General features: G+C 55.5%; 2 protein-coding genes across 4 annotated transcripts in view; both read right to left on the reverse strand.

Annotated features, from left to right (window-relative positions):
• Nucleotides 1–468: 468 nt before the first annotated feature.
• Sgta (small glutamine rich tetratricopeptide repeat co-chaperone alpha) overlaps nucleotides 469–24,238 on the reverse strand; it is a 40,029-nt gene continuing 16,259 nt past the window's right edge. For 2 of the 3 annotated variants that reach the window (XM_048342060.1, XM_048342059.1), the window contains exons 6-12: nucleotides 23,274–23,378; nucleotides 22,633–22,771; nucleotides 22,116–22,178; nucleotides 21,057–21,094; nucleotides 20,323–20,412; nucleotides 20,111–20,231; nucleotides 17,714–18,727 (exon numbers count right to left, since the gene is read on the reverse strand). In XM_048342060.1, coding sequence (XP_048198017.1) covers nucleotides 20,117–20,231; nucleotides 20,323–20,412; nucleotides 21,057–21,094; nucleotides 22,116–22,178; nucleotides 22,633–22,771; nucleotides 23,274–23,378 — 550 coding nt within the window. In that variant the 3' untranslated portion in view covers nucleotides 17,714–18,727; nucleotides 20,111–20,116. Of the gene's footprint in view, nucleotides 485–17,713; nucleotides 18,728–20,110; nucleotides 20,232–20,322; nucleotides 20,413–21,056; nucleotides 21,095–22,115; nucleotides 22,179–22,632; nucleotides 22,772–23,273; nucleotides 23,379–24,238 lie in introns of those variants that run through there. The other variant, XR_007210397.1, reaches the window with a different exon arrangement.
• On the reverse strand, nucleotides 6,652–14,073 carry Slc39a3 (solute carrier family 39 member 3). The gene is given in 4 exon segments (XM_048342061.1): nucleotides 6,652–6,943; nucleotides 6,945–7,490; nucleotides 12,091–12,411; nucleotides 13,902–14,073. Coding segments are annotated over 3 exon segments (945 nt in total). The 5' UTR covers nucleotides 12,301–12,411; nucleotides 13,902–14,073; the 3' UTR covers nucleotides 6,652–6,754.

The following is a 24,238-nucleotide window of genomic DNA, read 5'->3' on the forward strand; positions in this document are numbered from 1 at the left end:
ACCTCATCTAGGCAAAGTCACAGGAAACTGGACATGGGAGGCCAGTGGTCCACTACTGTGAATTGTGCTTTCCTAGGAAATCTTGTGGCCCCTCAGGAGCCACAAGAGGGGCTTCCCAGAGCCCAGGTAGCTGGAAGCGCACATCAGAGGTGGGAGCTCCCATTGTGGGGTGTGAGAACCCGGGGCTCCTCAGGCTCTCAGGCTCCTTGATTTCCACTGACCAGTTTCTATGGCTTTGGCTGAGGGGGGCACCATTCCTGCTTGCTTAGAGACTTGGCAGTGCCCCCAAATGTACCATCTTCTCTCTTGTGCTACCAAGTCTCCCTGACTCAGCCCAGCTCTGCCTCCTGGCCTCTGGGCTCACTGCGCTCAGCTTGGCATCCAATGCTCAGCCTTGACCATGACCTTTTCCGCTCTAATGCTCTCCATGGCTCCCACCACTGCCTGAGGGCCCAGTTCCTCTATGACCCCCTCCTCCATGGACCTACAGGGGTCCTTGACACGGCCCCACACCCTTCATCTCTCAACCACAGGAGCCCCATGGGCACACAGAGCTACTATGGTCTGGTGCTGTGCAGGAGAGGCAGAGCCTCGGTTTCCCTGTCTATAATAGGATCAGGTTTCACCTTGTGGTTTCTTGGGTCAGGCATGCCCAACACCCACCCACATGGGGCTGCTGGGCACAGGGCACAGACAATGGCCGCCCTGGGTGCTGGCTCCTCTGTGCCCCTTGGGCCCTGGGCTGGGCTCTGCTTCCTCGGGCACCACCCAGGCTGGGCAGGCTGACTCATGCATAGGAAGAGTGGGCAGAGCAGCAGCTCCTTGCTCCTTCTGGCTATTTATAGTTTGCCAGGCCAGGCTCCAGGCCTCGAGAGCCAGCGGAGGACAGGCCTCAGTCCCGCCTTGCTCTGCCTCCCAAATCAGGGTGGCTGTAGCCTTGGTCCATGGCTGGGTTGGTGGACACTCCAGCTCTGCCCCCTCTTGCATCACTCAGACACAGGGATGGGGTGACTCGAGGCCCTAGGGAGGCTGAGTAGGAGTGCATGAACTTGGGGCGGGGGCAAGTCCCCCTACCAAAGCCCTCACATCCCACTCTCCCTTTGGGGAGTCTGAGAACCATGGGCAGGGAGAGAAACTCCCTTTGGTTTCACCAGCCCCTCCAGTATCCCCACAGGCTCAGCATCTATGTTAACTCCTCACAGTGAACCCCATGAGGGTTCCTGCATACACACAGGGCTACTGATTGGAAACGGAGGACCAGAGTGGGTAAGTGAGCAGCTCAAAGTGGCACAGCAAAGAACAGGCATGGCCTCAACTAGAAACCCCTGCTTCCTGTCATGGTGTAGAGGGGTCTTTGGTTGGGTCTTGTCTTACAGACCCTCTTTCTACAGCCACTCACCCCAAAGCACTTCTTCTGGACCCACAGCCCTGTGGGACCCCACCCCCACCCACCATGATCTGGCCAGGTCCCATCATCTCCGTATATCCCAGAGCTGTCATCCTCCATTCCCTCTGGGCTCCCTGGATTAGCCCAGCCATGTGGGCAGAGGCTGCCTCTGGCTTCAGAAGATGCCATCACAGGCCAGTTTGGCCCACGAAGGTCATCAATACTTTGTGTTTTTAAGTTTGGCATTGATATTTTCAAATAAGGAGATCATTTGTCAAAATCTAGCTTGCTTTTCAAAATGACTAGGTTCTTGATATACACTAATGCAACACCAACAACAAAACAAATAGGGTTGGGCACTGGTGACTCACGCCACTCAGGAGACTGAGATCTGAAAATCTCAGTTCAAAGCCAGCTGGGGTAAGAAAGTCCATGAGATTCATTGCCAATTAACCACCAAGACATCAGAAGTGGCACTGTGGTTCAAAGTGGTAGAGTGCTGGTCTTGAGCAAAAGAGTTCAGGGACAGTGCCCAGGCCCTGAGTTCAAGCCCCACAACTGACTAAAAATTTTTTAAAAATCTTAGATGTGGTGGTACACAACTGTATTTCTAGCCCTTAGGAAGTGGGAACAGGGAGATTGTGAGTTTTAGGCTGGCCTGGTAACATAGTGAAACCCTGTCTCAAAAGCACTGAACATGGGCTGGGAATGTGGCTTGGTGGTAGAGTGCTTGCCTAGCATGCATGAAGCCCTGGGTTCAATTCCTCAGTACCACATGCACAGAAAAGCGCTGTGGCTGAAGTGGTGGAATGCTAGCCTTGAGCAAAAGAAGCTAAGGGACTGTGCCCAGGCCCTGAGTTCAAGCTCCGGGACTGGCAAGACAAACAAAAAACACCAAGCAGTCGGGTGCTGGTGGCTCACTCCTGTAATCCCAGGTACTCACAAGGCTGAGATCTAAAGATCCTAGTTTTAAGCCAGCCTGGGCAGGAAAGTCCATGAGACTCTTATCTCCAATTAATCACCAAAAAGCCAGAAGTGGAGCTGTGACACAAGTGGTAGAGCACCAGCCTTTAGTGAAAACTGAGGGCAGTGCCAAGGCCTGGAGTTCAAGCCTCAGGACTGGCACCAACACAACCCAGTAAATAGGCTGGCATCTCCAGGTGCTGGCAGGACATCAAGGAAGACACACCCTCACCCTCCCACCCCAATATACACACTAGGGGTGTGGGGCAATTACTGAGGCCTCTATCCCTGGCAGGATAGTGTCTCTTTACTGGGAACCCAGCCATTTTGAGCATCACAAGAGAAGGCTGAGGCCTGGTCACATGCATTCATTAAGATGGTGCCATTCGCGCAGCGCAGGGACTGGGTGGAGGCCAGAGACCCTGCTCCACACCTTGAAGGACCCACGAAGCCCACAGGGCCTGATACTGCTCCCACATGCCCAGGGGCGGCCCTGCAGGGGAGGCCATGGGGCACACTGTCCCCAGCCCAGGATCTTAGGTGAGATCCGAACTCTCCATCACAGCCTAGAACCAAGGATGCTGCTTGGGCCCCCATGTCCCTAGCGCTGAGGTGACAGGCCACGTTTCTAAAGGCCACCTGGTCAGATTGGGTGACAGGGACTCTTCCTGCCCCACTGCAACCCAGTCTTGGGACACAATCCTCATGAGTTCTGGGGGGTTCAGACCCCAGCTCCTGAGGACAGGACTGCTTCTGCTGCACCTGCCTGCAGTCTGCCCTGGAGGGACCAGGATGGCTGAGGAGGATGCACAGGAAAGCCCAGTTGAGGGCCCTGGAGGAAGGCATGGCTGACCGTCGCCCGCCGGCTTCTCTGGGGCCCCCTGGAGGCTCAGTCTTCTGGGAGCTGGGAGCAGGAGCTGCGAGGAGGAGCTGCCTTGTGCCATCACTGCTCACCCACGCTAATAAGTTGTGCACAAACATGGCACAAACTCGAGCCCGACATGCCATCATTACCTCCCTCACCCGCCCCGCTGTGCCCCACACCCACAGCAATTCTCACCAGGCACACTGAGGGGGGGGGCCTGGCCTCCACCCACTGTACCCCAGGTACTGCCCCAGTCACAGAAGCCTAGACAGGGTTCAGGGCTCCTGGGGGTTGGCAGTCACCTCAAGTGAGAGTCACAGTCAGTAAGGGACCCTTAAGGGGAAGCCCAGTGCCTGGGACCCCCTAATTTTCCAGGCATTGAAATCACATAGATGTAGATGCTTTCCATAGTCAATGGCAGCCAGGGGGTGCGGTGGGGGTGCCCAGTGTGACTCCAGTCTTTTTTGTTTTGTTTTTGCAGGTCCTAGGGCTTGAACTTGGCCTGGGCAGTCCCTGAGCTTTCTGCTCAAGACTAGCACTTTATCACTTGGGCCACAACTCCACTTCCAGCCTTTTCTGAGTAGTTTATTAGTGAGAAGTTTCAGGGCTAGGCAACTCACTCCTATAGCTACTCAGGAGGTTGAGATCTAAGGACTGCAGTTTGAAGCCAGCCCAGACAGAAAAGTCCCCTTGAGACTCTAATTAACTACCAAGAAAGCATGAAGTAGAGCTATAACTGCCCTCAATCCACAGACCTCAGCCTCCTGAGTAGCTAGGATTACAGGAGTGAGCCCCCAGCATCCGGCTTGTGACTTCAGTGCTATCCAAGCCAATCACTGGGACCAGGTACATGCCATTAGATGGGGTGCTAAGGCCCTGAGGAGGCCCTGGCCCAAGGGTCTCCCAGCTTGAAATCCAAGCAACTTAGGAGGATGAGGCCAGGAGGATTATAATTTGAAGTTAGGCTGTGGAAAAAGTTTGAAGGAGTCCATGTCAATCAGTAAAAGCTGGGCTGGGAATATGGCCTAGTGGTAGAGCGCTCGCCTTGTATACATAAAGCCCTGAGTTCGATTCCCTAGCACCACATATATAGAAAATGGCCAGAAGTGGCGCTGTGGCTCAAGTGGCAGAGTGCTAGCCTTGAGCAAAAAGAAGCCAGGGACAGTGCTCAGGCCCTGAGTCCAAGGCCCAGGACTGGCAAAAAAAAAAAAAAAAAATCAGTAAAAGCTGGGTTCACCGATCCCATCTGCCATTCTGGATATGCAGGCCTAGGTAAGAAGATCATTGTCCAAGCTGACATAAACTTTCCAGCCTAAAGGAAAAATCACTAAGCCCGAAGGGCTGGTGGCATGGCTCCCCTGGCACAGCACCTGCCTAGCAAGCTGAAGGAGGCCCCGACCTGGCCATGTCAGGGATCAAGCTTTGCTTCTCCCGTCCCTGTCAGATGGCCGTGTCTGGCTTGGGACCCCAATATGGCAATGTGCACATCCCCTTGTTGAAGTGGAGGAAGCAGGCTGGGAATATGGCCTAGTGGTAGAGTGCTTGCCTACCATGCATGAAGCCCTGGGTTCCATTCCTCAGCACCACATATATAGCAAAAGCCTGAAGTGACACTGTGGCTCAAGTGGCAGAGTGCTAGCCTTGAGCAAAAAGAAGCCAGGGACAGTGCTCAGGCCTTGAGTTCAAGCCCCAGGACTGGCAAAAAAAAAAAAAAAAAAAAAAAAAAACAACACCCACAAAACAAAGTGGAGGAAGCTACAAAAAAGGAGCCAAAACCAGTGGCCAGCTGCCTGAGGCCCCCAGCACAGAGCCCAGGGCTGTCCACAGCCCAAGGACAGGATCTTGGTGGCAGGCAAGCAGGCAGGCTGCACGGTCACAGCCTGAGCCTTGCCCAAACCTGGACAGGCTTTGCTAGCCCTTAGGGCAGACCTGAAGCAAAGCAGCTGCAGGTGGGCTCTGGGGCTACCCGGGCTCTGGGCTGAGGAGCCCTTCCGCAGCTGGGCCTGGGTCCTGAGGAGGTGGCCGGTGTGGTGGGCATGTGGGGTAATTCTGCACCAAGGGGGCAGGCAAGATCTCGTAGACTCCTCAGTGGTGTGGGGACAGGTCCACAGGCTTTCTGGTGTCCCCAGGACTGTGCCATGAAGCTGGCAGACGGCTGCTATACTGTGCTTTTGGCATTTCAGCAGTATGGGGGGAAGAAGCCTTCCCACCCCACCCAGCCTCATCCTTGGGACCCTGATGGACCGGAAACCCAGGATGAGCCTCTTTTGGGAGCAGGTGGGGCCCTGATGGGGGAGGGGAGGTGACACACCCCAGTGTCCAGAGGTGGGGTGGGAATCTCCTTTATTTACAAGCATCTAGGCACTCACCCTGGCTTCTGGGAAGTTCTTCCGGGTAACCAAAAGGAGAGCTAAGGTCTTTCCAAGTTCATTTGTCCTGAAGCCTGGCACCCACCTGGCCTGGGCCAGAGTGCAGAGCAGCCAGGCCCAGGGCCCCAGGCAGATGGGGGCAGCCCCCGGTGGAGAGGGCAGTGGGGACCCAGTGCTGGGCACAGGAAGGATGCCCAGCATGGAGGGGTGAGACAGCGTGGGCACCTGAGACAAGGTGGCTTCCGCAGCCAGGCCTGCAGCCCAGGCTCCAGGTGACTGAGAGGCGGTAAAGGCCACGGAGGGCAACGGGTGGATTGGAGCTGGGTGCAGCAAATTCCCAGAGCAAAGCAATGTCGCCTGCCTCTGGGTCCCAGATGCTAGCTGGGGTTGCTCAGCGACAGGTCAGATGGCGAGGTTGCTGTGGCTCCGGTCCGGTCTTCCTGGCCCCCTGGGCCCTCTGCTTCCCGCTGTGCCGCTGCACCCCAGGTGAGGCTGTCTCTGGGTGATGAGGGGGTACAGCTTGCCCTGCTCCCCATGCCCTGCATGAGTCCATCTTCCTGTGGAGGCCTGGGCGGCAGTGCTAACCCCAGGCCAGGCCCCCAGCCCCACCCCTGGCCACAGCAGTGGGGGGAGAGGAGGGGCACTACTGAGGGCTCAGGAAACACCTATGCCTTGAGTGGGTACCGGGGTTGGCATTGTCCCAAGGCAGAACCTCCCATGGCAGGAGGAACAGAGCCCTCTAATTGCGGAATAGATGTTCCCTCTTGGGGCTATGACACAAGCCTCTCATGAGCCCTCAGAACTGGGGTGCTGGAGGCAGGCAGGGTCTCAGCGACGCAGGGCTGGAGGGCACGGGCCTCGGGGGTGAGGGGAACCAGTGGCTGTGAGGGCTCTGGGCACAGCTGGGGAGGCAATGGGGTGGTTGGAGTAGGGGAAGGGGTCTGGGTTGGTGGTACCCGGCCGCCCACCCCCCTTTGTGGGCGGTGGCCACGCTGTTGCTGATGCCGCTGACATGGTCCTATGGCTTTGGTTAGTTCCCTTGTTAGAGTATGTTAAGATCAGCATCCGCGGTCGTGGTCCCAGAGCCCCTCTTGTTAGCTCTCCAGCCGGGCTGGTGTGGCGGGCTCAAGGGCAAGGAGGACGAAGGCGCCGTGGCCTTGCGCAGTGGCCTCACCACTTGAGGAAGACCATGCCCGCCAGCACGGCGTAGCCCAGCACCAGGAAGAGCACCTTGAGCAGCCGGTCGCTCTTGTCCTCCAGCTCCTTGGCCAGGATCTCCAGGAAGGTGATGAAGAGGAAGGTGCCACCCGCTAGGCCCTGCAGCAACACGGAGGCCACGCTGCCCGGCACGCCGCGCGCCGCTCTCGATGCCCAGGCCCAGCGCGATGCCCAGCGGGATGGTGGCGCTCACGGCGGCCGCCAGCTTGGCCGCGTCCCGCAGGGGCACAGCGCTGCGGGCCATGCTGATGCCCAGGGCCACGGCCACCAGCGTCTCGTGCACGGCCACCCCGACGAACAGGCCCACCACGCGCTCGCCCTCCTCCTGCAGGCCCAGCGTCAGGCCCTCGAACACCGAGTGCGCCGCTAGGGCGAACACCAGGCCCAGCAGCCGCAGCGGGCCGGGCCGCGCCAGCTCCTGCAGGCGAAGCCCGCCGTGCGCGTGCGCGTGCGGTTCCGCGAAGAGTGCGCGCCCGCCCGCGCCTGCGCCCGCGCTCTCGTACTCGGAGTCGCTGCCGGCGTCCGAGCCGGCATTGAAGGTCTCCAGGTCGATGAAGGACGGCCGCTCCCGGCGGAAGGTCAGCACCAGCTGCTCCACGAAGACTGTCAGGAAGAAGCCCAACAGCATGAGCGTCTCGGCCAGTGGGTAGTCGGTGCTGATGTGGCCCAGGCTCAGCACCTGCCGGAGCTGCAGGAGGTACAGACGGGGGACAGGTGGGGGGGTGGGAGGGTGGACAGTCAGCCGAGCCCACTGTCCCCCCACCCCCACCCAGCACGTCGTCCCGAGGCCGCAAGATGAGGGCCTAGCGTGGGCCACCATGCCTGCCATCCCAGCTACTCGGGAGATGGCGATCAGGAGGGTCAACTGTCCAAGGCCAGCCAGAGCCAAAGATGAGACCCCCATCTCGACCACTAAGTCAGGTGTGGTGGCTTATGCCCGTGATCCCAGTTATGCTGGAAGCATAGAGAGGGGAATGGTGGTCCCAGCCTGGCCCAAACAAAGAAGACCCTACCTGAGAAAAAGGGGTGGAGGGGGGTGTGCCTCCCCTGATAGCAATTCTCCCTAGCAAATGCAAGGGGCTTGAGTTAAACCCTAGTACTGCCAAAAACCAAGAGTGGTACCAAACAAAAGATCCCACTGTTGGGGCATCACAAGGCCCCCACGAGGTATGGTCCCCTGGAACTGCAGAACACAGCAGCATCTGGCAGAGCGCAGATATAATTGTTGCCCACCACCCCAAATCATACATTGGAGCACCCTAACTCCTAGTATGTCAAAAATAGGGATACAGTTGCAGCTAGGGCCTTTACAGAGGCCCAGGGTGACTGTGGGGCCACTGAAGACCCTAATCCAAAGAACAGGTGGCTTTAACAATGAGAGGCCTGCCCTGAAGACACACACAGAGAGGCAGCCAGGAGGAGGCCTTAGCAGGACGTGGCAGCAGGCAGGCGGTGGCCAGGCACCTGGGAGGCTGAAGCAGGAGGAGCGAGAGTTCCACGCCGGCCTGGATGCATCGAAGACCCAAATAACAAATATAAAGGCCAGCCAGGCAGCTAGCCAGGGGCTCATACTGCAATCCCAGCTACTCGGGAGGCTGAGATCTGAGGATCGCAGCTGGAAAGCCAGCACAGGCAGGAAAGTCCGTGAGACTCTTATCTCCAATGAACCACCAAAAAGCTGGATGTGGAGCTGTGGCTCAAGTGGCTGAGCACCAGCCTTGAGTGAAAAAGCTGAGGGGAAGCACTCGGGCTCTGAATTCAAGCCCCCAGACCAGCATACATGCACATGCACACCTGCACACGTGTACACACACACACACACACATACACACGCCAGCCCAGCCCCATATTGGGCAGCTGGTCCCAGGACAGCAGCAACAGCCTGCTGCCTGTGTAGGAGGGGCTCTGCTACCAGAGCCAGCATTGAAGACATCTGAAAGTGACTATGGAGCCTGGTGACATGTCTCCTTGACCCCAGGACCCCAGAGCCACTGGAGAACTTTCCAAAGCAAATTGGAAGGCACAGGTCTCACATAGTCAGCAGGCCCTCAGCATGTGGCTGGCACCAAGTGAGGCCAAGGCTGGCACTTAATTGATTGAATGTTCCAGAAACAGAACTACCAGGCATGGCAAGCACTGTGGGCATCTATTTCTCCCTGGCCTCAGTAGGACTGGGGTGCAAGGGGCTCCAGCCTCATGTGACAGAGAGCCCCTGGCCCTCGACTTTCTGCCTATGTGGGCCCTGCAGGTGACTCCACCACTGGCCTGGCAAGGTGGCGGCCTGGTCTCTCTAGGGTCTGAGGACCGAGTGTCTCTGTCCTCACATTTTGTGAGCTGTTCCCTTTGTCTCCCAACCATACCCCACCTGCACTCTGGCTCACAGACCCCCCCCAGGATGGGCAATATTAGAGGGATAGACAGCACCCAACATGCACCCTTCCTCCCCCCCATTTCCTTATGGATCATCATGAGCACTCTCTCTCTCTCTCTCTCTCTCTCTCTCTCTCTCTCTCTCTCTCTCTCTCTCACACACACACACACGTACACTCATGCCCAACACATGTATGTGGTGTTCCCACATGCCAGTGTTTGAGGACATTTCTTTTGTGTGTACCAGTCCTAGGATTTGAACTCAGGCCTGGGTGCTATTCCTGAGCTCTTCTGCTCAAGGCTAGCACTCTACCACTTGAGCCACAGTGCCACTTCTGGCTTTTTCTATATATGTGGTGCTGAGGAATCAAACCCAGGCCTTCATGCATGCTAGGCAAGCACTCTACCGCTAAGCCATATCCCCAGTCTCAACATTTTTGGTTTTTATGATAACTGGGGTAGCAATGACACTTGGGCATCCTGAACCCTGTGGGGTGCTATGCAGTGTCTCCAGCCTCCTCCAGCCAGAAGCCCCCCATCATGACAGTGTGTCCCCACATATCTCCTAGTGTTGGTGTTCCCGGTGGGAGGAGACAGACAAGGTCCTAGCCGCAGCACAATGCTGTAGAGAAGCTACCACCTTTGCTGCTGGGCAGCCACCAGAGGTTCCCACAGGCCCCGCTGGGGACACTGATGCTCACAAGTATCCCCCAAGAGGAGGACAGCAGCTTGCCTGATTAGGCCAGGCCACCCCAGGTCATTTCCACATAGATGACCTCCATGGTCAGCTGAATCGGGGCCTTCAATACACACAAAATTCCTCCTACCAGCAGATGGGTGGGGTGGGGGTGCACCCCAGGGGCTGTGCAACGCAAACCTAAGCCTAGGTCCCTCCCTTCTCCACCCTGAGCCTGAGGGAAAGGGGGGGATGAGAGGCCAGGGGTGGGGAGCTCCTACAAATTCAGACTCCAAGACTAGGGGTCCTCATCAGGCAGAGAGGATGTGGCCCTAGCCCCCCATGAAGGTTGCTGCTGGCTTCTGTGGTCAGGACACAGCCACAGGCCCTCGTACTGCCCTGGCACCCTGCTTTTAGAAAAGCATCTTTTTTTTCTTTTTTCTTTTTTTCCTTTTTTTTTTTTTTCAGCCCCAAGTCCTGGGGCTTGAACTTGGGGCCTGAGCACTGTCCCTGGCTTCTTTATGCTCAAGACTAGCACTCTACCACTTGAGCCACAGCGCCATTTCTGGCTTTTTCTATATATGTGGTGCTGAGGAATCAAACCCAGGGCTTGGTGTATATGAGGCAAGCACTCTACCACTAGGCCATATTCCCAGCCCATAGAAAAGCATCTTTTCTATCAAAGTAGTCTGCTTCCTTTCTGTTCATTATGAGAGAACATTTTCTTCTGAAGGGCTCCTAAGCTAGGTGGATTAGCCCTTCGTTAATTATTTTTTGTTACATACATCCTTTTCCTGAGAACTTTATTGTTTTGTTTTTATTTTTCTAGCACTCTACCACTTGAGCCACAGAGCTACTTCTGGCTTTTTCTGTTTATGTGGTGCTGAGGAATCGAACCCAGGGCTTCATGCATGCTAGGCAAGCACTCTACCACTAAGCCACATTCCTATCCCAGCCCCTCCTGAGCACGTTAATGAAGACATAACTGTTAGAAGTTTCGTGAATTTTAACTACATCCTGTTAATTAGGCCACATCCTTTTGCAGATAGTAAGCCTGAGCTCAGCCAATGGGAGTGGAGGCCCAGGGCCTGCAGGTTGGGGATAGGAAGGAAGCAGCCTGCCCGCTCCTTGTGCTTGCTGGCCAGATTGTTGGCGAATGCACACCCTTCTGCAGAAGGAAACTGTGGCTTGCAGATTCAAATTCGTATCCTTATTCCTATGGGACACCCCAACATCCTGAGCTATTTCTAATACTGCCTCCAGCCAATCCAAGTCCAAATTGGCCTCAGGCTGTCTTCCCTGGATGAGGGGCCACTTCACCCCCCCCCCACCACTCCCATGCCTGGAAGCCCTGCAGTCTTGGCAGCTTGTTAATGACACAAACCACCAAGCCAGGATGCCCACCCCACCAGGACTCAGAAGCCCAAGGTCCCACAGTGAGCAAGGATCCGAACCCAGCTCCCAACCATGAGTGCTTCACAGCCGGTCCACCCCCAGGCGGGGGTCTAGCCGGGACTCCTGCCCCAGAGAGCCTTATTTAGCCAGGAAGCCAGCAATCCCACTAAGCAGCACCCAGACTCCTGACCTACAGAAACCCTGAGGGAATAAACACTTTGTGGTTTCAAGATGCCAAGTTCATTGTGATTTGTTACACAGCAGTAGCTGACAGATGCAGACATTGAAGGCAGGTCACATTTTACTTTCATTTTGGTAGTACCAGGATTTGAACTCAGGGCCCCTTGCTTGGTAAAGAGGGGTCCTACCTATCCAGGAAGCCACACTCCCAACTTGAACCACACCACCACCATTTACACCAGGCCAACACTTGAGCTACATCCCTGCATTTCAGGCCACGCCTTTATCTCTCAAGCCACACCCCTGCTGGATCCAAGCTGCCATTCTTTTCATTTCAGTTCTTTTTCAGATAATCTTGAGTCTTTGCCTGGGGCTAGCCTGAACTGTCTTCTACCTATGACAGGTATTTGATACCACACTAGCTTGTTTTGTCTAGATGGGATCTCACTAATTTCCCCAGGCCAGCCTGGACCCCAATCACTCCAACCTATGCCTCCTGAGTAGCCAGGATCACAAACACAATCACTGTCCACTGGGTTCCTCAGTGGTCCTGACCCAGGTCCCATCCACAGCTTCATCATCTGGTAAGACATGCAGCAAAGTACTTTGTCCTTTCTGTCACTCTCAGAGCATGGTGGCAGAGTCTCCCAAGGAGTGGAGGGCTTACCTTTTCCCGCACAGCAGGCAGGAGGGCATTGAAGCAGGTGGCCAGGAAGACGCCTCCGCCGAACGTGTTGCAGAGGGACAGAACCTTCCGGGAGCGCTGGGCCTTCTCAAAGTCCATCTGGATGACCTTCACGGGCACCAGGGCGCCCAGCAGCATGAAGAAAAACACGCCCACCATGCAAAGGATTTTGGCTACTAATAGCTTCACCATGGTGGTGGCCTGGGATGGGCCAAACCATGTGTGGATGGACGAACACGCTGGTGCCACGAGGTGCTACCGCATCAAGCCACACGGTTGGGGGCGCATGCTTCAGCCTGGCAACTGTGAATACCAGGATGACAGTGAGCTGTCAGCTTTAGGGGCAAGGCTACCCATCATATGTGGGGACTAGACTCTACCCCAATGCACACGCCTATAATCTAAGCCACTCAGGACGCTGAGATAGGAGGATGACAGTCTCTGAGGCTCTTATCGTCAATGAAGCACCAAAAAAGATGGACACTGGAGTTGTGGTTCAAGTTACCACTCACTGTGAGTGAAAAATCTAAGGGACAGTGTCCAAGCCCTGAGTTCAAGTCCCAGTACTAGCACACACGAAAAAAAAATAAAAATAAGCCAGAGGGGGGTATGAGGAACAAGGTAACAAACAGTACAAGAAATGTATCCAATGCCTAATGTATGAAACTGTAACCTCTCTGTACATCAGTTTGATAATAAAAATTTGAAGAAAAAAAATAAGCCAATAGCCATCGGCCACACGTATCTGTTTAAACTAATCCAAATTAAATAAAACTTGAAATTCTGCTTCCAGGCCACCTTTCAAAGGGTCAGTAGCTATGTAAGCCTGGTAGCAGAAACATTAGGCTTCCCAGGCACAGAAAAGGCCCCCCTCCTTCTATTGTCACAAATGACTTCTCATGCCCCTGAAACAGAATCCCAGCTCTTTCCTTTTTTGTGCTGGACTGGCTTTGAACCTTGATCCTCAGATCTCAGCCTTCTGAGTAGTTAGATTACATGTGTGAGCCATTAGAGCCCAGCTGAAAATCCTAACTCTTAACTGCAAGGCTTAAGGTTGGCATTGTTGACTTCTGCCTCACTCTAGCCTACACTCACTTTCCCATACCACAAAAGTGCCAAGTCTGTTCCTCCCCCAGGCCCTTTGCACAGGTTATTCTGTCTACAACATCCTTCTTTGATTTCCCTTCCCTTCCCTTTACTTCACTGCCCCCAGCTCCTGCCCTGGTCAACTCCCTCCTGTACACCAATACCAAGGCCTGGCAAAGAACAAATGGGCCAGCTATGCCTGTGAACCTCTTTCTGTGTGACTCAATGGCCCCAAATGGAAATATTACCCTGCATCCAAAATCACTGCTACTAGCAAGAACCTCAGCTCTTCCTTATCTGTGGTTCCCTACCAATCAAGCGATCCACCCGTCCATTCCCACACCACCTTCTCCTTTCAATTCAGGCCTTGGGGTCTCTCCCAGGCCCTTTCCTAGCAGTATTTTCTTCTGTTTGTGTACCGGCTAGAGGAGGTAGGGGGATTTAATGATTTAAAGTCGTTTGCAGTCAACCCTCCCTCCAAGCTATGGAGTCAGAACCATCAAGGCACACAGTAGGCGATCAATAAATACCAACTGGGTGTCTGGATGCCCCGGCCCATAGAATGGTGTTGAGCGTGGCCTCAGGCCCGAGGCTAATGAGACTCGGCCGAGGAGGAGGCGGACTCATTCATTCATTCCTTTCTGCACTTATTGAGCGCCTTCTGAATACCCCACGCCGCTGGACACTGGAGCCGGGCCTCGACTCACCGGCCAGCGGAGTCCGCCAGGACCCCTTCCCGGCTGCGCCCCGTCCTCCTCCCCAACCGCACACGAACCTGAGCCAGGTCCCGGGCCCGCCAGCAGCTGCCGCCCGCCGCCAACCGCCCGCGCGGTGCTGACCCCGCCGCCGCGGACCCGGCGAGACCCCGGCTCAGCGCGCCGCTACCCACGCCCCGCCCACCACCTCGCCCATTGGCTGCTCCGAGTACCTCTGGCAGATCCCTAAGTTTCATTGGCTGTGATGGCTGCCACTCGTTCTGCGACCCCACCTCTCCACCATCAAGAGAAAGTAGTTTCCTCCCGCGGAGCGGTGGACTCAATCACCAAATGTCTCCGGCGGGAAACGTGGACCATCGAGGAGTAGTTCCGGAAGGCTTTGGCTTCATGAGCTGTCCAGGGGCGTCTGGTGCTGAATCCCGGCGGATCGGAGGGTTGGCAGGAGGGGATGGCTTTCCTAAAGAAGCTGCAATTTGCGCACGCCTCAGCAGGAGGCTGAGGTCTGAGGATCGAGGTTCGAAGCCAGCTTGGGCAGGAAAGTCCATGAGACTCTTATTTTTATTAAGCAGCCAAAAGCTGGAATTGGAGCTGTGCCTCAAACTCAGGAACAGCACCCAGGCCCCAAGTTCAAGCCCCAGGTCCAGCACACACGCTGACATTAAGGGAATGATCTTCCAACCTTACAGTAACTACACGCAGGGGAAGGTCTTGGATTAAATCCTGGCTAAAAAGTATGTGTTACAACACACGTTTGAAGGAACTAACAAGATCTTAATATAAACTATACATTTAACAAGAGTATGTATCTATAATATAATCTAATTTTTCGGATTGACTAACTGTAACGAGTTTATGTAATAGAATGCCCTTGATGTTAGAAGATACACAATGCAGAACACCTGGAAGGTACATTTTCATTGCACAGCAAAATATAATACAGTGGTGTGTGTGCACACGCGTTTACACACACATATACACACACAAACATATAAAGCAAAGTCAGCAAAATGCTAATTTGTGAATCTAGGCCAAGAGTATAAGGGAATTTATCTTGCTATTCTCACAGGTTTTCAAAATTCTTGATTTGGTTGTAAAATAGTATTTTTAATGTCTAAAACAAACATTTAATTCTAAATAAGCTTTTTAAAAAAAGAAAGAAAGAAAGAAACTTGTTTTCCTAAGCATTGTGGTTCACATCTATAATCCCAGTTACTCAAGAGACTGAGATCTAGGCAATCTCTATTCAAAGCCAACATCTGGGAGATGACAACTCTAACTGAGCAGCAAAATGCCAGATTGGTGGTATAGTTCCAGTGGTAGAGGACAGTAGTGAGCAAGAAAGATGTGCAGACCTAAGACTTAAGTTCAAACCCAGTACCACAAAATAAGGAGAGGAGGAAGAGGAGGAGGAGGGAAAGGGAGAGGAAGTGGAGGAAGGAGAAGTTTCCCGGTGCCAGGATTATATAGCTCCTCCTATATAATACTAGCTATTTGGGAGAGTGAGATTGGGAAGATCCAGACTCAGCAGAAAAGTTCATGAAATTCCATCTCAGTCGATAGCTGGGTACAGCTGTCATCCTAGCTATGCAGGAGGCTGCTACCAGGAGGACTGCTCTTCCAGGCCAGTCTAGGTAGAAAAGTCCCCAAAACTCCACCTCAATGAAAGAAGACAGGTGTGGCGGTACATGCCTGTCATCTCAACTATAATGGGAAGCCTAAAATATATAGATAGAGGTCCAGATGCATACCTGGACAGAAAGTGAGACCCTGTCTCAAAAACAACCAATGCAGGACTGAGAATATGGCCTAGTGACAAGAGTGCTTGCCTCATATATATGAAGGCCTGGGTTCAATTCCTCAGCACCACATATATAGAAAAAAACAGAATCGGCGTCAAGTGGTAGAGTGCTAGCCTTGAGCAAAAAGAAGCCAAGGACAGTGCCCAGGCCCTGAATCCAAGCCCTAGGACTGGGGGGAAAAATACAAACAAGGGCTAGATGTGTGCCTCTTTGTTAGAATGCCTAGCCACAGTGCCATTTCTTTCTTTTTTTTTTTTTTTGGCCAGTCCTGGACCTTGGACTCAGGGCCTGAGCACTGTCCCTGGCTTCTTCCCGCTCAAGGCTAGCACTCTGCCACTTGAGCCACAGCGCCGCTTCTGGCTGTTTTCTGTATATGTGGTGCTGGGGAATCGAACCTAGGGCCTCGTGTATCCGAGGCAGGCACTCTTGCCACTAGGCTATATCCCCAGCCCCACAGTGCCATTTCCAGCTTTGTCTGAGTAGTTTATTAGAGATAAGAGTCTCATGGACTTTCCAGTCTGGGCTGGCTTAGAGCTGCAATCCTCAGATCTTAGTCTCCTAAGTAGCTAGGATGACAGGCTTGAGCCACAGGTTCCTGGCTCCCTTTTGCCTTTATAAATGGCTTATCACAGGTGTTTGTAACAGTCACAGAAAGCTGATGAACACAAAAGTGTTTTGTAGGGGGCTGGTGGGGTTCTGGTTCTCTTTGTGAAAATGTTTGCATATAATTCCCACACTTCCCTGTATGCCCACTTTGGAGGTGGGGAATCTAAAACAATGAGGGGGAGCATAAGGGGATTGGAGGTGGGGGATCTAAAACAATGAGGAGGGGGAACATAAGGGGAAGGAGAAAGGAATGGAGGAAGGGGAGAGGAAGAACTTTCAAAGCAATAAAACAACCCTGATCTGAATAGAACTTGGGGTGTCTTTCTGGGGGGGCTCCACCACCGATGGAGTCTCCCTGAACTTTGTCACCCATTGGCAGCTCAGAGGTCCCCGTGTATGTCAGTGTCTCCTAATTCTGGAAGGAGAGGCTACTCTACCAGCACCAGGCCAGGTTCCAGCTGGGTTGGTTTCAGCCATTTGGCTAGGCTCAGCCCTGAAGTGCCAGCTGATGTGGCGCGCGTGTGTGTGCCCCCTGCTGGCTGAGCCACACGCTCACCGCCCCTCATCCTGGACAATGGGAGGACCAGCTATCAAATTCTGAAACACAGATTGTGTAAGATGAGGGGTGTGATGTTGAGGTTTCCCAAATACTGAGGCTTGAACTCAGGACCTGGGTGCTGTCCCTTAGTTTGTTTCTTCTCAAGCTGGTACTCTACCACTCGAATCTCTAGCTCTGCTTCTGGCATTTTACTGGTTAACTGGAGATAGTTTCATCGACTTTCCTGCCTGGGCTGGCTTTGAACCTCCATCCTCAGACCTTAGCCTCCTGAGTAGCTAGGATTACAGGCATGAAGCACTTGTACCTGGAAATGTGGTTGTATTGCAAATAAAACAAGGCCTCTCCCACTTGGATCTGTGGGGAGTGCTGGGCCCTGGGGTGGCTGAGCAGCCCCCCTGGTCTCCCCCAGCCCATGCCAGGAGCTCACTAGTGATTCCCGTCACCAGTGGGAGCTGACAGCAGGTAATGCTGCCCACCAAATCCCACCCCCACACGGGGGTCACCTGGACATGACTGGGCTGCAGGTGGCCCCAATACCGGCTGCACCCAACTTTGCTGCTCCCCAGCCGGGTGGCCTCAGGCTAGATGGTAGGCATCTTGGGTTCTGGGCATGAAAAGCAGATGAGGCCAGCAGAAGCCCTCATATCCCTGCTGGCAGGAACTGAGTCCACTGAGAAGCTTGGGTGCTAAGCATACCCGTGCTCACCCCGCAGCCCTTGTGCTCCAGTCTTGCCCATGGGGACATGATGGGGAGGGGCTGGCCAGGCCTCAAGGTAGCCATAGACCAGCAGTCCTAGGGGTTATGGGGGTACGGCAAGTGACAAAGATCAACACAAGAGTAACAGAGGTCATGATGTCGCTTTATTCCCACACTGATCACCTCAGCATGGAGCATGTGGCCCACAGCCCACCCCGTTGGGGCTTGGTGGTGGCCGTGGCCCCTTCCTACCGGCTACCTACACACACACACAGTTCTGTCTCTACCTTGCACATGGCTACACACAGCCTGGTCACCATGGAACTGCCACAAGACCGCAAGGACATCACGGTGACGTTTCCTGGGCAGGCTTTTCACTCTGGTGGCCTTTTCAGGGTTAAGGGGTGGTGCCAGGCCCCCCATCCTCAAGCAGAAGGGGAGAGCTCTCTGAAGTCCCTGGGCCTGCTGGATGCCACGGGGTGAGGGCTGTGGGAGGGGACGCAGGCAGGCCGGGGTATCCTGGTCTCTCCCATGCCTGGGAACAGAAGGTCACGTATGGCAACTGGCCATGAGAACTGGACCAGGTGGGAAGGTGGGTGCACAGCTGTCCGCACATGCGCGGCAGGAAGGAGCTGCTGAGGCCGTCCTGCGTCCATGAGGCTCGATGTGCGGAAGCCACGTTTGCCAAGAGAGCACACGTGTGGTCCATGGGCGCTGGCACCCAGGCGGCGCTGGCACCCGGGTGGCGCTGGCAGTGAGGGCTCCCAGGGGCCCAGGCCTGGCCCGAGGTCTACTCCTCAAGTCCTGGCCTCTCCAGGCCACCGATGTGTGCCACATGGCTCCTCCTCACACCTGCCACTTCCCCCAAGTTGCTCAAGGGAGTACTCCCAAGATTCTAGAAAATTCTAGAACAACTGGGACTGGGGGAAGCCAGCACTGGTCTACATTCAGCTCGCTGGCTCTGCTCTCAATGCAGGACAAGGGGCCGGAAGAATGGTACAAAAGGGGGGGGGGCAGAGAAAAAAAACGAGGAGGGGGGAGCCATTTAACATGCAGGTCCAACTTCTTTCTTTTTCTCTCTTGGGCAGTCCGACGGGAGAAAATGGCAAAATACCAGAAGGCTGCCAGCAAGCCAGGACAGGATGGTGCTGGTTGGCTGCAGGAAGAGAGGAACATAGGCCGTTAGAGCAGTGGCGGGCTTGGAGACCACGCCTGAAGACGGACACGCAGGCGCAAGCTGGACTACAAACGTCAGTCAAAACCATGTCACAGATACCCACGGCCACACGGACGGTCGCTGCTGTATGGTGCGCAGCGCATTATCCAGAAAGTTCTAATACAGCAGGCAGGAGTGCTGTTGAGGGACTGAGGCAGGTTTAGAACTGTGCCTCATTCAAAAGCTTCTTAGCAAGAGGAGGGCTGGCCAGATGCAGAGGCGAAGCCTGGTGGGGTGAGCATGCCTCTCATCCCTATGAGGGGGACCTGACAATGAATGGGAAGACTGGGATCCAGCAACATGCCTGGGAAAGATGCCAGCCCCTGCCTCAAACACAGCTGCCACCAAGGCTGTAAGCGTGGCTCAGTGGCAGAGTACCTATGTAGGAAGCCGAGTTCAAACCCAGGCACCAAAAAGGATTTAAAAAAAATAAGAAAAAAGGGCTGGGGATATGGCCTAGTGGCAAGAGTGCTTGCCTCATATACATGAGGCCCTGGGTTCAATTCCCCAGCACCACATATACAGAAAACAGCCAGAAGTGGCGCTGTGGCTCAAGTGGCAGAGTGCTAGCCTTGAGCAAAAAGAAGCCAGGGACAGTGCTCAGGCCCTGAGTCCAAGCCCCAGGACTGGCCAAAAAAAAAAAAAAAAAAAAGAAAGAAAAAGAAAAAAGGGACTGGGAATATGGCCCAGTGATAGAATGCTCACCTTGCATACATGAAGCCCTAGCTAAGTTCGATTCTCAGCACTGCATATACAGAAAAAGCTGGAAGTGTGCTGTGGCTCAAGTGGTAGAGTGCTAGTCTTGAGCAAAAGAAGCAAGGGACAGTGACCCAGCCCTGAATTCAAGCCCCAGGACTGGTGAAAGAGAGCAGGAGGGAGGGAGGGAGGGAGGGGCATAGGTTGCCAATCAAGGTCTCATCAGCCCCTGGCAAAAGCATGAGACCCCATGTGAAAAGTGACAGAATGAATTGGCTGGGCCCTATCTAAAAATAACCAGCACAAAAGAGGCTGGGGATGTGGCTCCAAGGTAGAGTGCCAGCCTAACAAGTGCAAGTCAAGTTCAAATCTCAGTACTGCAAATGAAATAAAGCAAATGGGGGGTGGGGTGCCTCATATCAGAGCCTAAGGAGGCCCACACGTCTCAGCCCTGGGACCCTGAGTGTACTCTGAAGCAGTCACAGATACAGTTCCTGCTCTCAGACAGAAAGCAAACCCCAAGGGCCTACCCAGCGCCGGCGAGCATGGAGTGGGAGAGCCTGGCCCCACTATGGTCTCCACCTGTGACGTGAGCCAGTGTGGCCAGCCCTCGCCCCGGGCCCCCACCTGCTGTCACTCCTGCTGCTCATCATTGCTCGCGCTGGGGGTCCGGCTGCGGATCTGACTCCTAAGCTGCTCAATCAGCTCCGGGTTCTGCTGCTGCATTTGCTGGGCAAACTGCTGACCCCTGGAGGACAGAGGTGCGGCCCACCTGGGGATGTGTCCTTCTGTGTCCCCTCTTCCCACCCCCTGGCCCCGCCCCTGCCAACCCCACTCACGCCTGGATCAGGCTGGCCAGGTCAGTCTGCGAAGGGCTGGTGCCCGGAGTTCCCAAGGGGTTGTGGCTGCCGGAAATCATCCCAGACATGCTGCGGGAAGGTGAGCGGGCAGGTGAGGCCCAGAGGCGGGGGCCTGGGAGCCCCAGCCCCTCCCAGGCAGGAGTCTCCACCTGGCAGCCTCAAGGCCTGCACCCCACATCCCAGGCCCCTGGTTCCTTGGCTTTCCCAGAAAAGACCATTCTTTGGCCTAAAGACAGGGAGTCTCAGTGAGCAACCATCTGCAATGAACGCCAGGGGACACTGGAGGCGGCCTGGACAGACCAAAGACTCTCCAGCATGGAGTGGGGAGGGGTTCTGCCCAGCTCCTGCAGTGCCCAGGACACCCCTCAAAGGACCCTGCCATGAATGCCAGCAGTGCTGGGGCTGAGGTGTGTGTATGAAAGCAGCCAGTGACCCCATGGCCATGGCCGATCCCAGAGGACGGAGGACACCTCGTCTTCAGAACAGGTGGCTCCAGAGACAGAGTGAAATCGTGGGGGATAAGGAGGGACAGGGTGGTGGTCATGGGGGCAGAATTCCTTTTGGAGGGGTCCAAGAATGTTCTAGAACAAAATTAGGAACACAGTTGCATGCCACCATGACTGGCTTAAGTGCCACCAAACTGCTGTGTACAATTTTACCACAACAGAAAATAAAGTCAAGCTGGGAGGAGAGTGGCTGGGGCTGACACTTACAGCTGCTGGAGTTGGGGGGTGTTCATCAGGTTTGATGCCTGGAAAAAAGAACAGACAGCCTAAACTAGGGGGGCACCAACACCCTTTTCTCCCTCCTTGAAATGGGGACTCTCAAGCTCAGACCCCACGGCATCTTGCCGCTGCTCATCCTGAGCGCTGGGAAGGCAGGGCGGCTGCCATGCGTGGCTCCCCTCTCATCCATGCTGGCACTTGGGTTTGGACTGGAGGCCTTGTACTTCCGAGGCCGGTGCCCTTCAGCTTGGGCCACCCCTCAGCCTTTGCCCAAACCATTATGCTTGAGCTAGGGTCTCACTTTATGCCCAGGCTGGTCTGGACTATTATCCTACCACCAGTGGTCCCTGTGTGGGTGGGGATGACAGGCTATACTGCGGCACCTAGCCACCCATGGAGATGGGCGGTTTGAGACGTTTTAGGCCCCGCCCTGAACAGCAGTCCCAATCACCACCTCTTAAGTAGCTGGGATTCCAGGCTTGAGCCTCGGCGCCTGGCTCCAGCAGCCCAGCACTCCTTTTCCTCCCGCCCCCAGGATGGGGTGGGTGGGGAGCTCCTTCACAGGGGGACAAGACCAGGAGCATCTTTGGCCTCCCCAGCCACAGGGATCATGAGCCCCCACTCAGCAGACTCCTCAGGGTGACTGGCTGGATGACACTAGGCATGAGCGGGTGAGGCCTTGTGCCCGTAAAGCTGTTTACGAGAAAGCTACTGGCCCTGCAGCACTGAGGTGGGGAGCCATGACGGCTGGGCAGGGATGCCCTCAGGAAGGCGGACTGGCTCCTGTACCCAACCATGGAGAAGATACCCGCTAGGTGCCCTATCACCCTCTCTCCCTCCCAGCATGGAGCCTCTCTGCCAGCTACAGTTCCAGCAGTGCAGGGCTGGAGTGCCCTACAGTGTCACCTTGGGCAATCCCTGGCCCCAGCACCTGGTCCTGTCTGAGGTGCTCAGTGCCTCAGGAGGGGACAGTGTGTTTAGCACTAGGGGTGGGGATGCCAGGGTGAGGAGCACTGGCAGGAAGGCAAAGGCAGGGCAGGATATTACCATGCTCATGAAGCTGGGGTTGTTGAGCAGGCCGGCGATGTCGAAGGTGCCCATACCACCCGTCTAGGGATGAGAGAAGCGGGATTTAGTGACACACATGACCCTCATTGGGGGGGGGGGGGGGGCTGAGGCAAGCAGCCAGGCCTGGCAGTCGTGGGGTGTAGAGCCCGCAGCCACGCATGCCTTTCACTCTGTGTCCCATGGGCCTGGCTAGGCTGCAGGGCCCAGCTCCCCCAGGGACCCTGGTCCTGCAGGGCAAACCACTCCACGCCCCCACCGGGGTCCGTGTCCTGCGCAGCCACTGCCAACTCCATGCCCGCAGCCTGAAGTCACTCCACCAACCCGTCCCAAGTTCCAATCAGGTGGCCCACGAGCCCATGGGGCCACAGCCCTCCATCCCCACTCCTCGGGCCTCCTGACCGACCTCAGCTCCCTGGGTACCCTTCATGTCCTGCCTGTGTCTGGGCATCCAAAGACCCCTAGCCCACACCCACTGCGGGCGCCATGTGGGGTTTACCGGACTCGGTGCCTCCCTCAACTTCAGCTCGGCGATCTTGAGGTTGGACTTGTATGTCTCGTTGTCAGGGTCCAGCTCCAAGGCCTTCTTGTAGTAGGCCACAGCCTCAGCGTGCTTGTTCAGGCTCGACAGCGCCAGGCTATGGGGATAGGGTGGACGGGAGAGGTGAGGGACCCACAACTAGCCCTCCCCGAGTCCTCAGCCCGTGGCCCCCAACATGTAGCAAGCCAGGTCCAGGCAAAGGTGGAAGCAGATGGAGAGCTAGAAAGCCTTGACCTTTGTTCCTGGCACAGGTGCCAAACCCCATCCTGAGGGGTGGGGTGGGGTGTGTGTGTTTTAGGAAGCTCTTGGGTCACCCCTGGGTCTCCTGGGGACCCAGTGAGACCCCTTCCCCAAGAGCCTGCTCATGGGGATGGGCTCCAGAAAGAGCCTGTGAGCAGGGTGGAACTTGAAGCCAGGTAGCTTACCCTGATTTGTGGATACAAAGGATCTGGTGCCTCTCCAAGTTCCATGGCCCATGCCAGCATGACCAGAGTCCCAGAGGGGCTGCAGGGACCCTGCCTCCCAGGCTAGGTGGGGCGGGGCAGTGTCTGTCATCACAGGTGCCGAGGAAGGGTCCCCCTCCCCACTGCCCCACTTACCCCATGCGGCCATAGGCCTTGCTGTAGGCTGGGTCGATACAGATGGCGCGCTCGCAGTCCTGCACAGCCCCTGTGTAGTTCCCCAGCTTGCTGTAGGCCGCGGCTCTGGGGAGACAGAGGCAGAGCCCTGAGTCAGGGCCACCTGTGAAATGGAGCTTGGGGGCTGCCCTGGGGAGGGACACGGCCATTAGGTCCACTGAGGACTGAGGCTCCAGCTGGCTATGCACCGTTATGCGGGAGGCTATGGAGACCCAGGCTGGCCCAGGTGGGGTAGGCAGCCAAGGCCCAGGAACTGGAGCCCACCCAAGTCACTGCTCCTACCAGGGGCCAGGGAGGCCCCAAAGCCAGCATGCTAATTCCAGCATGCACTGCAACTGCACCCCACATGTGTACTCTTGGGGGTAGTAGAGTGGATGGTAAAGAGCCCAGCCGTGCCTCAGTTTCCCCCTCTGCATCTGGGCATCTAGAGACCCATCTGCCAAGAGGATGGATCAGGCTCACTGAATCAGGATGAGCAGTGTTTCCAGGGTAAGGCCTGGAAGGGCTGTGCCACCCTGGAGCCCACATAGGCACCGGGCCAGACAACGAGCACTTGGGGAAGACCATGGGGCAGCCCAGCCACAACCTCCCACAAATCCCATAGCATCCCCAGAGGCAGTGAGCTGGGGCAGGGGTGGGGCCACTCAGCATCCAGCGATTGCCCAGCAGTGGTCCTGGGCTTGTCCCCAGCACCACAGAGAAAGCACAGTTGCTGAGCTCCAGATGCTCAGTCACGCCTATACTCCTAGCTATTGAGGATGAGATCTGAGGATCATGGTTCAAAGCCAAAATGTCCATGAGACTCTTATTTCCAATTAACCACCAGAAAACTAGAAGTGGAGCTGTGGTTTAAAGGGGCAGAGAGCTAGCCTTGGGCTGAAGAGCTCAGGGATAGTGCCCAGGCCCTGAGTTCAAGCCCCATGACC

The sequence above is a fragment of the Perognathus longimembris genome, chromosome 3 (assembly GCF_023159225.1).
Source record: "Perognathus longimembris pacificus isolate PPM17 chromosome 3, ASM2315922v1, whole genome shotgun sequence".
Lineage (NCBI taxonomy): Eukaryota > Metazoa > Chordata > Mammalia > Rodentia > Heteromyidae > Perognathus > Perognathus longimembris.